At 39.6% G+C, this 15,871-nt stretch overlaps 1 protein-coding gene across 1 annotated transcript in view; it reads left to right on the top strand.

Annotated features, from left to right (window-relative positions):
- The window catches only part of LOC117468518 (thrombospondin type-1 domain-containing protein 7A), a 125,609-nt gene that overhangs the window by 103,243 nt on the left and 6,495 nt on the right, over positions 1 to 15,871 (top strand). The window contains exons 22-27 of the mRNA XM_034112689.1: positions 779 to 953; positions 5,806 to 5,979; positions 9,893 to 9,991; positions 11,074 to 11,156; positions 13,056 to 13,269; positions 15,634 to 15,721. Coding sequence (XP_033968580.1) covers positions 779 to 953; positions 5,806 to 5,979; positions 9,893 to 9,991; positions 11,074 to 11,156; positions 13,056 to 13,269; positions 15,634 to 15,721 — 833 coding nt within the window. The remainder of the gene's footprint in view (positions 1 to 778; positions 954 to 5,805; positions 5,980 to 9,892; positions 9,992 to 11,073; positions 11,157 to 13,055; positions 13,270 to 15,633; positions 15,722 to 15,871) is intronic.

The raw sequence follows: 15,871 nt of genomic DNA, 5'->3' as shown, positions 1-15,871 counted from the left end.
GTCTGCTGCATCGCTTTATAAGACATAAGAGAAAACGTTGTAAGCAGGGGTTAGTTTTATGGGACTACAGGGAGACATGATGCTTCTTATAATTAATGTAGGTCACTTCCTTCCAATTAACTCTTTCAAGTGCCAAATAATCAATGAAGACTTTTAATGTGAAGCAGCAAGTGAAGTGGACTCAAACCCTTCAGGTATCTTCAGCCTAGATTTTATGTCCACCAAAAATATGGCAAAATCTTCTTTTTTGTTGATGAACTGAATACAAATATGACAAGATAAGTGTTTGAATACTGAGCATCTCTGTGCAGACTTTAATTACATGTGTGAGTGAATTCTGCTTTTATTTCCCAATCTTGACTGAAAACTTTTGTCTGTTCAGAAAGATTTTAAATATTATTCACAGTGACTGGTATTGATTTTATAATGGAACTCAATAGAAGATTAATTAAAAAATGTTCCATTATATTTCAGTGTTGAAAGGCTTATCAGTCACGAATTTCAATAATTTGATATGTGAAAAGTATTTCAATACAACATGAATACTGTATATACTTCAACATAAGATCAAGCAATCGGTATATTGTAATAAGGACAAGCCGTCTTTGTATGTCCAAATGACTTTAGTTGTCACCATTGTTTGACTCAATTAAAATCACTGATGGACAAAATCTGCACCCATAGATATAATAAACCATTTTGGTTCCTGTAACTCCCCTCTCTCACTGCCGTAACTCATCATCCTCCTTCTTCTTCTGTGGTGTTCCTGTCCTGTCAGAATGTGGTGTGTGGACACGGTACACGCTACAGGAACCTGACCTGCTACGTGTCGGACGGCTCCAGAGAAGGAGAAAGCAGTTTGGTGGACGAGGAGCTGTGCAACAGCCTGAAGCTGGCCGTGGACGGAGACACTGAGATCCTCCTGAAAGAGGCCTGCACCCTGCCCTGCCCAGGTAATGACACTGACTCTGTAGACTCTTTTAAATGTCATCTAAAGGCATTCCTGTTTGGGCAGGCGTTTGGGTAACTTGTGTGCTTTTATTCTATTCTGTTCTATATTTTTATTGTGTTTTTATTGTGTGTTGTGTTTTTCACAATGTATTGTGTTTTTAGCACTTCTTAACACGTGGCTTGTGTGGTCATTTCATCTTTTATGATTCGTATGATGTTTTAATGCTTTGTCAAGCACTTTGTAACTATGTCTGGGAAAAGCGCTTTATAAATAAACTTGACTGACTTACTTACTTACTTAATGATACTTTCAAAATGTGGTCGGTTTGAGCTTGTTGTGCTGCATGAGGCACCTTGTAAAGTCTTCTCCAAACCCAGCATAGATTAGAAGCACTATTACCTTACTACGATTATTTTCAAAACCTCTTTCATTGATTTAGGGCTGCACGATTATGGCCAAAATGTAAATTACAATTATTTTCATGAATGTTGCGATCACCATTATTCATGATAGAGGGTTAATGAGGCCAAACAAATAATATATCCCCTCAGCCCAGTCAAATCTTTGACAGCAGTTGTTCAGAGCTCTTCACAACGGTCTAGGTGATGATTGATTTATTGATTAGTGAAATATTCCATTATAACTCTGCTTTGCATTGCAGATCTGCTCTCAGTAGAAACCAGAAGACAGTCAACACTAGTCAGCAGTTTGAATTATATCAAATAGCAGCCACTAAAAATACTTTGGTTACAGGGTAGAGTTTATTATCTCTAACCAATAGCACTCAGTATGTATTCATGACCTTTAAAGTGAGTGGAAGGAGAATACCTGGGACAGAATAAATGGACTACATTATACAGTTGCAGATGCTTTGAATGCCATTTTATGCAAGTTCAATTTAATACTAGGTACAGCATTTAATTTCCTGTCGAGAGCCCTCTACTCTCTTTTGCAAGGAAGTAAGTCTCCATTCATACTCGACAAGAAGATTTGGGTCTCATATTGACTTCCATTTGTACCTATTTTCTCCCAGTTAACTTGATGTCTTTCCTTACTTTTTACCATTAAGGATCTGAAATATATATCAACATCCACTTTTTTTCATCTAACACTTAGAAGTCTCTCATGAAGATTGCAAAACACTACTGCATTTGTCCTTTACAGGCCCTCTATCAGTGAATGTTGTTAGTGGTGTTTGTCGAAGCGCCAGAGGCACCATTGCCCTTAGGTTTCAGTTTTATGTGAAAGGCACAAACTACTTGGACCACCTGGTCTTTAAATGAAATAGACCGAAAAGCGAAATTCAATTTATTTCGTTTTTACAGTTTAGAAACATGTGATTTAAACGCACACACACACACACACACACACACACACACACACTCACACACACACGCGCGCACACACACTCACACAGATACAGATAAAATAACACAGAAAAAAGGGGTGCAATCAATAATCTGTGTGGGCGAGATAACAAAAACCCTAAGGGCTGATCTGAAAAAAAGATGGCAAGCTGAGCAACAGCCTCTCTGAATAGCAATCTGATGTGCTGTAAATGACAATAAAGTGCAAATGTTATGCATTTATTCATCTCACATCTGAAAGATGATGTTGATTGCAAGAAAAACAGATTGAAGAAGTGTTTTTAACGTCAATTATAGGGCATGGTTTATACGAATTGAGGTGCTGATGCATACTTGTTTTACTGACAAGTTGCTCATTTCATACTTGGAGGCAATTCAAAGGGATTTCAATATTACATCAAAGGCTTAAAATAAGAAATACAATACAATGCACTTATACAGAGCTGCTCTCAGGTTAAGCCAGCAGAAACCAGAAGACACTTTGCGATGCATGACACAGTCAACACAACGGGGAAGTCTTTGTGGATAAGGACTATTAAGGAGAAATGTAATGTTATCTTGTGTAATGTTGGCTAGGGCCTGCTGGAGTGTAAACCAACCCAAATTCAATTAGGAGCCCGACAGATTAGCTAAGGTTATTTTGAGCTGTCTACGACCTTGTCCACACTTTAGTCCAATACTATACTGGGTTTGGTTTTGGAAAGGTGTTTTAAAAGGAACTGTCATCTAAACATCTGAGATACTGAGTATGGCTCCATGCACTCTGCTTCAACATGTATAACGTATACATATCTTAATAATGACTTGACATTAACTATTCAGGAGAAGGGTTGAGTTAACAATAGATGGTACTTCCTGGTTTTACATGGTTTTGTGTACACCATTTTTAAAGCCTTGTTTGATTTTAAACTATATGTGCATTGTTGTTCAGTAGACTCGGGTGTAGAAATCAAACACACAGTAAAACAAGAAGGATGTCATTTACCATTTGGTTGATTCTACCACCCAACGCTTGTTAGTTAGCCATGTGTGCACACATTTTCCGCATGGGTAGCCCCAGCGGGTAACAAACCCTCAAACCTGGCACTACTGGTGCGCGATCTAACTGCACAGGATGACTTTTTCATGTCAGTGAGTGAAGAGCACTGTCTCTGAGATGGACATCTGTTGGGATTAACCTGATACAAAGCAAAATAAATGTCAAATATTAAACAATACACTGATGCATAGTTACATTTTATAACTGAAAGTCCTATAGTGGTTTATTGCTGAGGTTTGAAAACAAACCAACCCGTCTGGCATTTTGAGTCTGATATTACTTTGCCAAGCTTTTGCTGCTCTGTGTCCCTAATTTGTCCTGATTCAACTAACAATGAATCATTTATTTATTTCAATGGAAGAGTTGTTTTATTTTATATAGCAGAAGCAAGTAGGGTATTAAGGAAAAGCCTTCATCAATTCAATATATTCTATATAAGGCAAATGGCATTAAATGGCCTATTGATCCCTCTTTGATTGGCAGGTAATGTCTGAGCTCTGCAGTGCAAGAGCAACACAATATCAGCTTAGCACCAAGGATGTCAACCCCTGAAAAACTAGAGGGAGAATCTCACAGATGGGATTATCACTTCAAAGGTTGCGTCTGATGACTTGTTGTCAGGTTTTGTGATGGAGGCTTGTCAGGTGCTGGGTTTTATGTAGCTCTGCAGCCTCAGAGACAGACAGATGAGCTCTGCCCAGCTCCTGACAGACAGAGTCCAGCCTGTCTGCAGCTCCAAAGCTTCACTGCTCCTCCAACAACCACAGCACATGCTATTCATATTCTCAAGATGCAACCTCGACATTGTGTGACACACAGAAAATTGAACATCAGTATTTTCTTTTGGCAAATGTACAAATTATTTCAATAAGAAAAGATGGGATGCTGAACTCCCAATGTATGATTCAGCCTGATAAGAAGGGTGCATTTTCACACATTGCAGCTTAAATATAAATCAGCAGTCCCTGAAGGCAGATTCTTTGTTACTTGCTTCTGCCAAAACACAAAAATAGGAATAAATATTCAAATTTTCAACTCAACTCAAAATGTGCAAGTGCTACGGTCTATATTCATTTCATATGTTAAGAGTGGGGCATGTGTTTCCACTCATGGGTTTTGGAAAGGGAAAAAAAGCTCATCAGATGTCTGCTGGTCCCCAAGATGGAAAACACTGAGAAACGCTGCCCTACATAACGAGTCAGTCCAGCCCTTTTTGCCAAACTGCAGGAGCACTGAAGTATCAAACAGCATTCAAAAGCACAGACTGTTTTCTGCGCAGGGACATACTGTAGTTTGATTTGGGAGGAAATTCAAGTTTGTGCAGAACCGGGGACAGCTTGGAAATCCTGGCATCCACACACACACACACACACACACACACACACACACACACACACACACACACACACACACACACACACACACACACACACACACACACACACACACACACACACACACACTCTTAAATGCACAGCCACCCTTGACCCATGTTGTATTTCCCCTGCTGTTTGATGAGCTGCACTTGTCAGCTTGGATTAAAACCAATCCGCCCTCGCACTAACACCTCCCTCCTTCTGAAACTCTTCAAAGCATCTCAACCATCATGATTTAATATGTAAATAGATATTCTGTATCACTACTGCGTACCTTAACGTCTCATTAAAAAACTGATTAAACTGTTTGCATACATAGATTAATAGTTAAATATTGCCTAAGCACTGCCAAAAGTATAAGATCTGATTTCCACCGGAACACCCACACTAATGCTGCAGTGCAGATATTTCTGCATATCTTAAACAGCTTTCTAAAAGTCTAAAAAGATCTATGAAAATCAGTCAAAAACAAGAAGATACAACAACAGATTGAGGACACATACAAATTAATATTGGACATGAAGTAAAAAAGGCATCTAATCTTTTAAATCTAGATGTGAATTCTGATTCTCTCAGCTAACCTCCGTAGGCGGGTCTTTCCAAATAATTGGGGCCCTGATGACAAAAACCTGGTCACATTTTAGTTTCAGTAGAAGGGCCACCCTGCCGGGGGATCTGAGGCTGCACACTGGCTTTCAGGAAATTAAAAGATTGAAGATATTGCTCAAAGCCAGACTGAGACATTTTATTTTACAGGTCAGACAGTCATTTAAAAAGTTCCAGACTGAACAGATAATAGTGAACAGAGTGACACAGTTTAATTTGTTTAAGGTGAACCTGTTTTATCTTGGCCAAGCTGATTGTATTGTTGTCCTACTAATTGAACTAATTATGTACATAGTAACACACAGGCAATTAGCCAAAGAGTATTTTCATAATCAATTAAGGAAAGCAGTAAATCCTCACACTGTGGAAACTTGAACCAGAGGCACGTTTTGTTTGAATTATTTCTGCTCTCCCTTACAATATCAGTCCCAACAATGATGTATTCTGTCTGTTTGCCCCCTGCAGGTGAATGCTACCTGATGGAGTGGTCAGACTGGAGCTCCTGTGTTAGTATCTGCGCCAAAGGGGCCGGCGTAGACTTTGGTTCTGTTCAGGTTCGCTCTCGGGCCGTGTTGGCCCAGGAGCCGGAGAACCTGCAGCTCTGCCCCGACCAGGCCTGGGAGTCTCAGCCCTGCACAGGTGAGAACTCTTTTAGGTCTCCTATTACACTATTTTTCATCAATATATTATAGGTCTCAGATATATACAAACATCACTCTGAAGTGTTTGGCTCGAAATACCAAAGAGATCATGCATTGTAGCCATGCCTCATACCCTCTGTTTCAGCCCTGTTTCAAAAGTGCTGATTCTCTGTCTGTTACTTTAGATGAAAATAAGGAGCCCCTCCCCACGCCCCTCTGAGAGATATTTGGTTAAAAAGAACACAATGGTGCTCTAGGAGGAGATTCATGTGATAAGGTGGGGGGTGTTACCTTGGTTGGTGATTGGCTAATGGTTACACAAGCCAAAAAATCGTTATGACATCATAAAGTAGCCAAAATCTGATCAGCTCATTTTCAGACATATAAATGGATCAGGACAAAAAGAGAGAGAATATTTTTTCCTGAAACTTTCAGAATCTCTTTACACAGAGGGGACACATGTTTATGTATAAAAGACATGAAAAAGAGGATTTTGCATAATAGGTGACCTTTAATAAGAGCAAGGTATTTTAATTACATGCCAAAAAAGCCAGCAGGCCCGAACCGTGATTTATTTATTATTTTGCCTACAAGTTCTTTATTGTACGATCATGGAGAAGTGAAGTCTGTCTCATCCTTGGTTGAAGGCAGGAAACCCGGATGGGGTTCTTGTCAGTGCATCAGCGGGATAACACAGAGAGACATTTACACTCAGGGTCATACCTGCAGGCTTTTTAGTCCTCCATCCATCTGAACTATGTGTTGGACTGTGAAAGGAAACTGGGACACCAGAAAAAACCCCACATAGAACTAGGGCTGGTGTAATAGCTTATAAATAATCTCTTTATATGTTTAGGCTTGGCCAGTATACAGTATATCATGCGATTTTCTTAAATAACATTAGTGTTTGGTTTAACTCCTCAAGGCTTATGACTGTTCCAGCATGATCATTCTTGTAAATAAATCCGAATTTTAAAGGGAACACAGCTCGTTTACAATCTTTTTAGCAGGCTTATTATGAAATTCAGAATGACCTGGTATTTTATGAGTGACACTCGCATGGTTTGCTATTATCTTGAAGTTAGACTGTGGAAACAGGAATGTTCTGAATGATATTCTGAGGTGCATTTCTGTCATTGTAAAGTAAGATTAGTCTTTGCAAATGGATTCTTTACAGTTAAGTTTGACTATTTATTCACATATTTGAAAATCATTGCGGTTTCAAATATTTCTTTGCAGGCAGTAGTTGTTTTTTTAAATCATCATTTATCATATTAATATATAGTTGTCTTTTTATATTCAACACGTTCATTGGAAGGTCTTCATCATTTCTTACAAGCTCGAACAGTAATGGATAGCACAAACATGTACAACAATCACTTGGGGGCTAGTTTGATGGCCCTTTTGGCAGAGGCTGGCGTCTTTCATTACAGTTTTCGAATTTGATGTGTTTAAACTTGTTCTGTCGTTCTCACTTTCCCCAATCCCTTGTTCTCTCCAGATACAAAAACACAAAGCTTAAACGTCAAGCACACTCGCCCAGGAGTGTGTGTCTCTGAGAGGGAGAAAGAAACAAAGCTAATTTCATGCCGGGGGCTTAAATAAATTATGTGACAATTTGTACTCTATGTTTTAAGATATAGTCATATACATCCCACAAGAAAAAGCCACAATACGATGAGTATATCCAATATACCGCCCACACTTAAAGAGAACCCAGTTAGTGAAGAATGGATTTGCAGCTGAAATCAGATGAAGGTTTTTTCTTCCTGGCAGGTGACAGTGTTACCACTGAGCCACCTTGGTACCCAACAAGGCTGAAAAAAACGAAATCACTATCTACTGCCATCTCTTTGTTTCTCCTCTGTGCACTCGGGTCAATAGTCGCCCTCCCTTTCTCCAGTCAGATCTCAAAACGGAGGAAACCCCCGCGCTCATTTACTGTTGATCATTGCGGTTCCCGGGCGCGTTAATCACCCATTAGGTGCAGCGTGGGCTGTAAATCACCAGCACCACCAAAGCTCAGTAGCCATGGGCTCATTCTGTAGAGCGGCCGCCCCCCCCTCTTCATCTCCTCCCGCTCTTCCTCTTCTTCCTCCCTGGCTACTGTACACATCCCCACAGCAGTCTTCAGCAGCCTGACCTGGTTTCACAGCACCACTGAAGGCTCAGGGGGAGGAGTGGCCCAGCAGAACCAGTAAAGGCAGGGGAGGAAGAGGGAGAGGAGCGAGGCGAAGAAGAAAGGCGGTGACGGAGAAAGGGAGATCAAATAGTAACATTAAAAAGGAATCTTGTGGGGGTGCCCCAGTGGTGTAATGGTTAAGATAGAAACCACACAACCGCTGTGATTCCTGGGCTGACTCTCTCCCATGTTTCCTGTCTCTGTTCTTTACTTCTTTCTGCTCTATTGGTCATATAGGTTTGTTTTGCAACACGTAGAGAACAGCAGTCCTGTTATCTATGTAAGAGCACATCGAACTAGCGGCTTAAAAGGACTACATCTACTTTCTGTGTAGATGTGTGTGACGTTATTAGTTATCGACTGGTTGAATAACAAAAACAAGACAATCCACGAACTGAATCACTGCCTCAGTTATTATTAGTCATCGCTGTCACTGAAAAAAACTATTAGTTCATATCGAGGACAAGAGAGCTTAGGGAGGGGCAGATGAGGAGAAAAATAACTGAATTTAATAAAAACCTTTTTTTTCTGTGGTAAGGGATAAATACTGTATTTCTCAATCCAAAGTGAGTGCGAGGAAAATGTGAATATCTCTTTGGAAGGCCAAACTAGCGGCTGTACTTTGGCACAGTGCTGCTTTGAGCTAAATGCTAAACAGCTAACAATGACAATTTAATTGTGCTGATATCATAATTAGCAGGTATATTGTTTTCTTTGAATCGTACACTTATATGCAGAACATGTTTTGGCAATCCACCTCTAGATGTTGAAGTCTTCCCCTGGATAATAAGTCATCGTTGAGCTGCTGGTGGTGCTAGCTTGGCTAAAGGGTGAATAATAAAGTTAAACCCCTCTCCATCCATTTTTGAACAGTCCCTCACCGCATAAACTGAATAGCAAATGTGTTTTCACTGATTAGTGACTGTGGAATCAGGGATAATGGAAGGTAAAGCCAACACAAATCTGCTGTTGGTTTATAGACTTAAAAATGTGCCATCTATTCTTTAACAGAGGCTTTCATTATGTTATAAAAAACCTGTGATTTTAAAGGGGGCTAACTACTGACATTATCTCTGCTTCCAGAGCGTCTGGTCCTCTGAGAAATATTTCAATAGTAGTAAAACTCTATTCTGCTCGTAAAGATGGTGGGAAGTGCTGGCTGAAGTGAGTGATTCAATGATACGTTAACACATTGGAGGAATTGTCTTTGCTGTACCAAAGCACAAAAAGGCAGAGAAATGAGAAAAGTGAAGAACATAAAGGGGGAAGTTGTCGCAGCGGCAGACAAATCGTCCTGTGAAAGCTGCAGATGGAGCCGAGCCATCGACTGGAGCTGTGATACTGTACCCAAGCCGATGGAGAATAGATATTTCCTTTGTTCAAGGTTAAATTGTTCATTTACCAAGCCGAAAGGCCTGGACAGATGATTGGTTACACAGGACTCCATAGGGAAATATGGTCATTTACTGCACTGATGGAGGTATTGATAAAGTCGTAATAGCATTGATAGAAAGTCATTAAGCAAAAGCTCTTACTGAAGATTAAAACATTGAACTGGACCTCTCTGTGAGGACACGCTGATAGTGATATTATATGACAGCAGCATATTATAGAACCATAACTTAGCAGCTGTTTTATTAATCCGTCACTCTTCTGATTAATGGTCTTCACTGCAGACTCCCACTATACAGTCTCTATAGATGTTGATTGCTTTTTATTTCCGTCTCAGGGGGCCAATGTTACGAGTACAAATGGTTCAGCGGCGGCCGTCAAAACTCCACCCGCCCCTCTATCTGGTGCCAGCGCTCCGATGGACTCAATGTCACCGGTAAGGAACTCTGAGTGTTACAATGGAGCTTGTATTATAGTACATTAAACACATTTTTTTTTTAAGTTACTGGTTCTGCACGACTGACTTAAATAAACCTGGTGCATTTACATATGATTATATGATTAACAAGATAGGAGAGTAAAGAAAACGTGTTTCTTCCCACAAGAGCAGGTTTGATCAGACCTTACTCTAATGTTTGCACTTTATTCTTTTGAATTGCTTGATGATTTTACCTTTTCGGATGATACTTACTCTCTAGTTATTGATTTGGTTCATGAATACTGAAAAAGAAGCCTAAAGCCCAAACCCAAAGACCTTAAATGTGCTCTTTTTGTCAGAGCAACAGTAACCAAAAACCCCAGATATTCAGTCAAATATCTTTATCATACTGTAGAAGACTTTAGAAACTAGCAAATATAAAAAGTACTTAAAGTAGTTAATAAATTGTTCTCTGTGTCGATTGACTAACCAATGTATTGTTTCAGCTCTGAAAAGTATTCCAAAAACCAGAGAAAAGCAAAATAAATATGGGTTGTGTGGTTTCAATGTGGTTTATATGGGTTAAACTGGATAGAGTCTGCAGACACACGACTAGACATGAGGGGTTGAAAGTAGATCTTTGTTCATTTAGAAAGAGGGAAATTATTTTGGAAACATTGACCGATAATATTAGGAGCTGATGAGTTTAAATGTATCTGAAAGTGAAACACTGACATGCTACAGCAGTCTGCAGCTCAACAGTTTGTCCCCATCAGTAAGTGGCAGGTTTATGTAGGAGGAAGAATTGACGTAACACATGTCAGAAATATAACACTGTTCGGAAAGAGGTGGTGGGCGATGTCTGCCTGTACAGCCCTTCATCTCTGCACAAACATGTGGTTTCCTACTTACAATAGTTTCACAAATAAACCTGGCAACATCAACCTACATTTATATCCAAACATACGCTGTGTTTAAAATGAAAAATAAAATGGTATTACTTGAGGTCACACAGGCAGGACATCTAGCAGGACACACAGATAATGTTGATCTGGAAACAACATTTACTCTGTTTGATTTGATTGTTTTCTTACCCACAGGAGGTTGCCCTCCTATGAACCCTCCAGTGGATAACAGCTCCTGTGACCCTCTCTGCCTCATGCCCAAGTCTTTCTGCAGTGAGGTGAGCAGCTCTTTGTTCTCATATCGGCAGTTTTAACTGCATATAGGAAAAAAATGAAAAAGAAAATCTCGTAGAGAAAAATGTGGTTTACAGACAAAATGCACAATAAAAAAAAGGGTAAACTGAATAAAAACAATAAGAAAGACGGATATATGAAAGCACAGGTTCTCTGGATGAATGGCAGTGTCTCTACTCGCTCTGACACTCTGCTGCCAGAATTGAATTTGAATGCAGCAGGGAATAAAATGATGGCAGCATGAAGATGTAAAACCCATTTTCCCATAGTGTCACTCAGCTCAGCTGCATAGAAATCAGGACAATACGTTTTAGATTCTCCAGATTCAGCAGATGGCATGTCTCAAAGTTTATCCTTTTGTATATCTTTTTCAAACTGATTTGGACCTTGTGTTGTTATCAGCCGACAGACCTTGTCACTACATAATAAGTAGGTACAAATCATCTGATGAGAAGCACACTTAGGACCAGCCTGGTAAGTTTGAGAAACCGGCTCGAGATACACTTTTTGTTATATTCCATGGAATGCTCTTAACATCCCGATAGCAATGAATATCTTAAGTGCTTTGACAAAAGATCCATTAAAAAAATGTCATCTGTGGAAGCTGTAGTACTGTAAAAAGCACGACCAATCATCTGAGCCGGCCCGGCTAAAATAGCTGGATGGCCTACCTGCCTGTCAGCTTTCCATCTGTGCACAAACTTATCTCGTGCCCTCATTGGTCATGTTCACGTGTTGGAGGAGGGGCTCTATAAGGAAGTGGCAGATTTTTTCCGGTTGTGTATTTTCAAATTCTAGCGCCCTCGAGCTGGTTTCTCCAAAATTACCTACCCCACCTTTAAGGATATCTTTTTGGATACTTACTGTTTAAGAGAGATGTGTATCAACTATATGGTAATGATGGAGTATGTATACAAGTTTCTAGGAACTATAATTGATGATTTCTGAGGTTTGGGTTTTTCTTTGAGAAACATATCTTGCCTTTCCTTTAAGGCCTAAGGGGGATTTGTTGCATCCACCTTTATTTTGGTGCTGGACAATGGCCAATTTGTATACATGCAGGCCTAGATCCCCTAGATACTGTCTTCAATGGAGCACTGAGATTTATTACAAAACTCAGAGTCCGATCTCGTCAGTGCTCTTTTATAATCAGGTTTGATGGTCTGTCTTTTACACCCCCGTAGACTTAACTGTTAGCATATTTTTATAAGGCTGTTCTTGGACTGCTCTAAATATCTAATATAAAATAAGCTATTTTCTTCGCTCTCAGGACACTTCCTACTAACTGCCAGGAAAGTCTGTACTGAAATGGGAAAAGCACATTTAAATAAATGGCTCCTCCAGCTTGTAATCGATTCCATAATCACCTGAATCCTCTGGAGCTGGTCTCTCTGGATGAATTTAAAGTGATTCTTAATGACTGGTTTTGAATGTTGTCCAATGTTTTTTTATGTTTATATTATTCTGTAAATAGTTTATTTTTATTTTAAAGTCATGTTTATGTCACTAACGGTGTCGCTGACTTTCTTAGTCAGGACACTATTGAAGAAACCTATTTGTAATCTCAGTGAGTCTTTTAAAGCTGGGTAAAACATGTTAAATACAAATAAGAATAGCAGGAGTTATACAGAAATACATTTCACCACATTTATAGCAGTCTAAAAGACAGAAACAGGTATATTTATAATAAATACTGTCCCCAGACTTGCTCTTTCTTGAAGCTAATGCTCAGTAAACAATATTAATTAACCTTTCTATACCAATGTCCAGGGCATCTTCGAAAAATATAAAAAAGCACCCCTCGATTCATTCACTTACATCCTGACAAGCCCCTTCATGATTCGATGTACTGTAACAACATGATGCTGCGCTGCCCCCTGCAGGCTGCTGTGTGCGTGTGTGAGGAGGGCTTCACAGAGGTGCTGTCCCCCGTGGGGCAGCTGGATCAGTGCGCCCCCATCCCCATCCTGGAGATCCCCACAGCGGGGGACAAGAAGGGGGACGTGAAGACCAGTCGTGCCATTAACCCCACGCTGCCCAGCACCCTCCAGCCCGGACGCAGCGGGCGGACCTGGTACCTGCAGCCCTACGGACCAGGTCAGACCACCAGGCTACAGGCACTCACTTTATTCTGTTGCTGTCAAGTGAAAACCTTTTATCTCTTAACTGTCATGTTTTGGGGAGTAAACCCTGCCTTAATGTACTCTTCAAAGGCTCTTATTTTCTGCCAGTTGTCCAGAGATAGCACGTGTACACACATCCTTTACTCAAGTAGAAGTACAGATACTCATGTTTAAAAATACTCTGGTAAAGTAGAAGTACTGACTAAACTTCTTTACTCAAGTAAAAGTAAAGAAGTGTGGGCTTCGAAATGAACTCAAGTAAAAAGTACCCATAACTACCAGCTGTTTTAAAGAGTACCTGAACTCCCTTTATATTAATAGAACAATAATGTCATTGTTAGCTAATGAATGTTTCGATGCTGAACGACGGCAAAATGACAATGTTTTCATTGGTTCCTCTTCTTTAGAGAAGACCAGGAAATGATGGATACACGGATCGTGTTCAAATCAATAGGCACGCAATAACTCTAAATAATAATGATCACGCCACCAAACGCACATTAAAACTAAAGCAACCAGCCTGTTTTGAAAATGCAAGAAGTATAAAGTACAGGTATTTGTGTTCAAAATGTAAGAAGTCAAAGTAAAAAGTCGTCAGAAAAAGAAGTCGTGGAGTAAAGTACTGATACCAGAAAAATGTACTTAAGTACAGTAACGAAGTATTTGTACTCTTTTTGTTGGTGGTTTCTGTAATTAGGATTTGAAAACCGGCAGAAAATAAGAGCCTTTGAATAGTACATCACGACAAGGTTCATTCCCCAAATAAATAAATCTTACAGCAACCAAAAAATGATGAAAATCACATTTAGCTAATGGCTGTAAATCAGCCTATATTGGCAACAAATGTGCAATAACTTGCACACAGACTGTCACCCTGCCAAGATAAATGTGAGTGAATAATCACACATCATTTCTTAATCCCCCACTTGAAATCCTGACTTGAATCACTGTTTATGGTAGTTTTAGTTCAGGAACTTGTTTTGGGAATATTTGAACTTGCAGTAGTGGATAAGAAAAACAAGTGCCTTTTTTAAGTTTATCTGAAGGGAAAAGGTTTAAGGAAGCCACATTACTCCAACCTGCAGAGCACTGTGTAATCCATGAAGTGAAGTTAAGTCATAAAGCTGAGAGGTTTTCATAAGACGGCAACAGAATGCACTTTACTTCCAGTTTATGTTGGGCAGGCTTAGTGTCGACAGGTCTAATTAACATCAGGTTTAACATATTTGGTCTTGCATGACATAAAACTGACTCATTAAAACAAAAGGTGCTTCAGACATGTTTCCCGTCTGTTCTGATGAATGTTTGAACCACTGAACTGCTGCTACATTAACATTTGAGAGCTGCATCTGCACACACTGTTGTGACTGATGGTGCATGACAGCAATATAAACACTAAGGATACAAAAGTGCACAACAGATTCAATTAACGTCTGTCAGGAGCAGGAACCTCAGACACCATCTCATACAGTAACCTTTGTATCGCTTGTCTTCCAAATGCTTGTTTTACTTAATAACGGTGAGCTTTGAGAGAGAAGAAAAAGTTAGACTTAATTTTTACAATGTCATTTTCTTGTATGCATCAGGTACCTATAACATATGTACTGGTTCCAACTTGTGCGTTACTGTTGGTACAGCTGAGCAAAACAACATAACTGTATTTTAGAAATAAAGAGTTCTTATTTTAAGCAGCAATAAGAAATAAGTTGAAAAAAGTCGTGTTTAGAGGAGAACCCTGATCAGAGTTATGGTACCTGGCGGGGTTGGTAGAAGAATTATAATAATATATTGATGCATTTATGTGTACACCACTTTAATTGTGTTAAAGAGCTGGTCAATATGGAGTTCATTTGAACTACTTTATATAGTCACTATCTAAATCCATACAAATACATCATCATGTATAAATGTATTTATTAACTTACAACGTGAAAACAAGTGTGGTGTAAGCACAGAATTTGCATCCAGAGTGAAAGTATAAGGTAGCATAAAATAGCACTTGGGTTTACTCACGCAAAGTTTGAGTTCATCTAAGTTATACTTAAGCTTAGTGCGTGACTACATGTAATTGGTTACATGCCAACACTGGTACATTGTAGTTACACAAAAACATCCTTATCTGTTTCCAGTAAAATGCTCACCTATAATTAAGTACTAGTAATTATTTTGTTCCGACCTGAATCATACAATGAAATTTCACTGTAAATTGCAGGTTGTATTTTTAAAGGTTGTTTCTGGGAAATAGCAGCACCAGTGTACAAAATGAATGAGTTGTTGCAGCCTTTAATGGCTGTGAGTGCACCCAGACAGAAGAACTGACGCGCCTCCTTCTCCACAGATGGGAAGCTGAAGATGTGGGTGTATGGTGTAGCAGCCGGAGCCTTTGTGCTCCTCATATTCATAGTGTCTATGATATACCTAGCTTGGTGAGTTGACGAGTTTATTTACCCCTATTGTCATCATCCTCATCATGACACCAAAGTCTTTACCCTCATCCACTTTGAGTTAAAGCTCCCCTTCCCTTCCTGTCGTACAGCCACCGTCACATCACCGTTTTTTGTTTGTCTTATTTTTAT

This window comes from Trematomus bernacchii, unplaced genomic scaffold, assembly GCF_902827165.1.
Source record: "Trematomus bernacchii unplaced genomic scaffold, fTreBer1.1, whole genome shotgun sequence".
NCBI classification, from domain to species: domain Eukaryota; kingdom Metazoa; phylum Chordata; class Actinopteri; order Perciformes; family Nototheniidae; genus Trematomus; species Trematomus bernacchii.
Note: the sequence above shows the minus strand (reverse complement) of the source record. Positions and strands in the feature narration are given on the sequence as shown.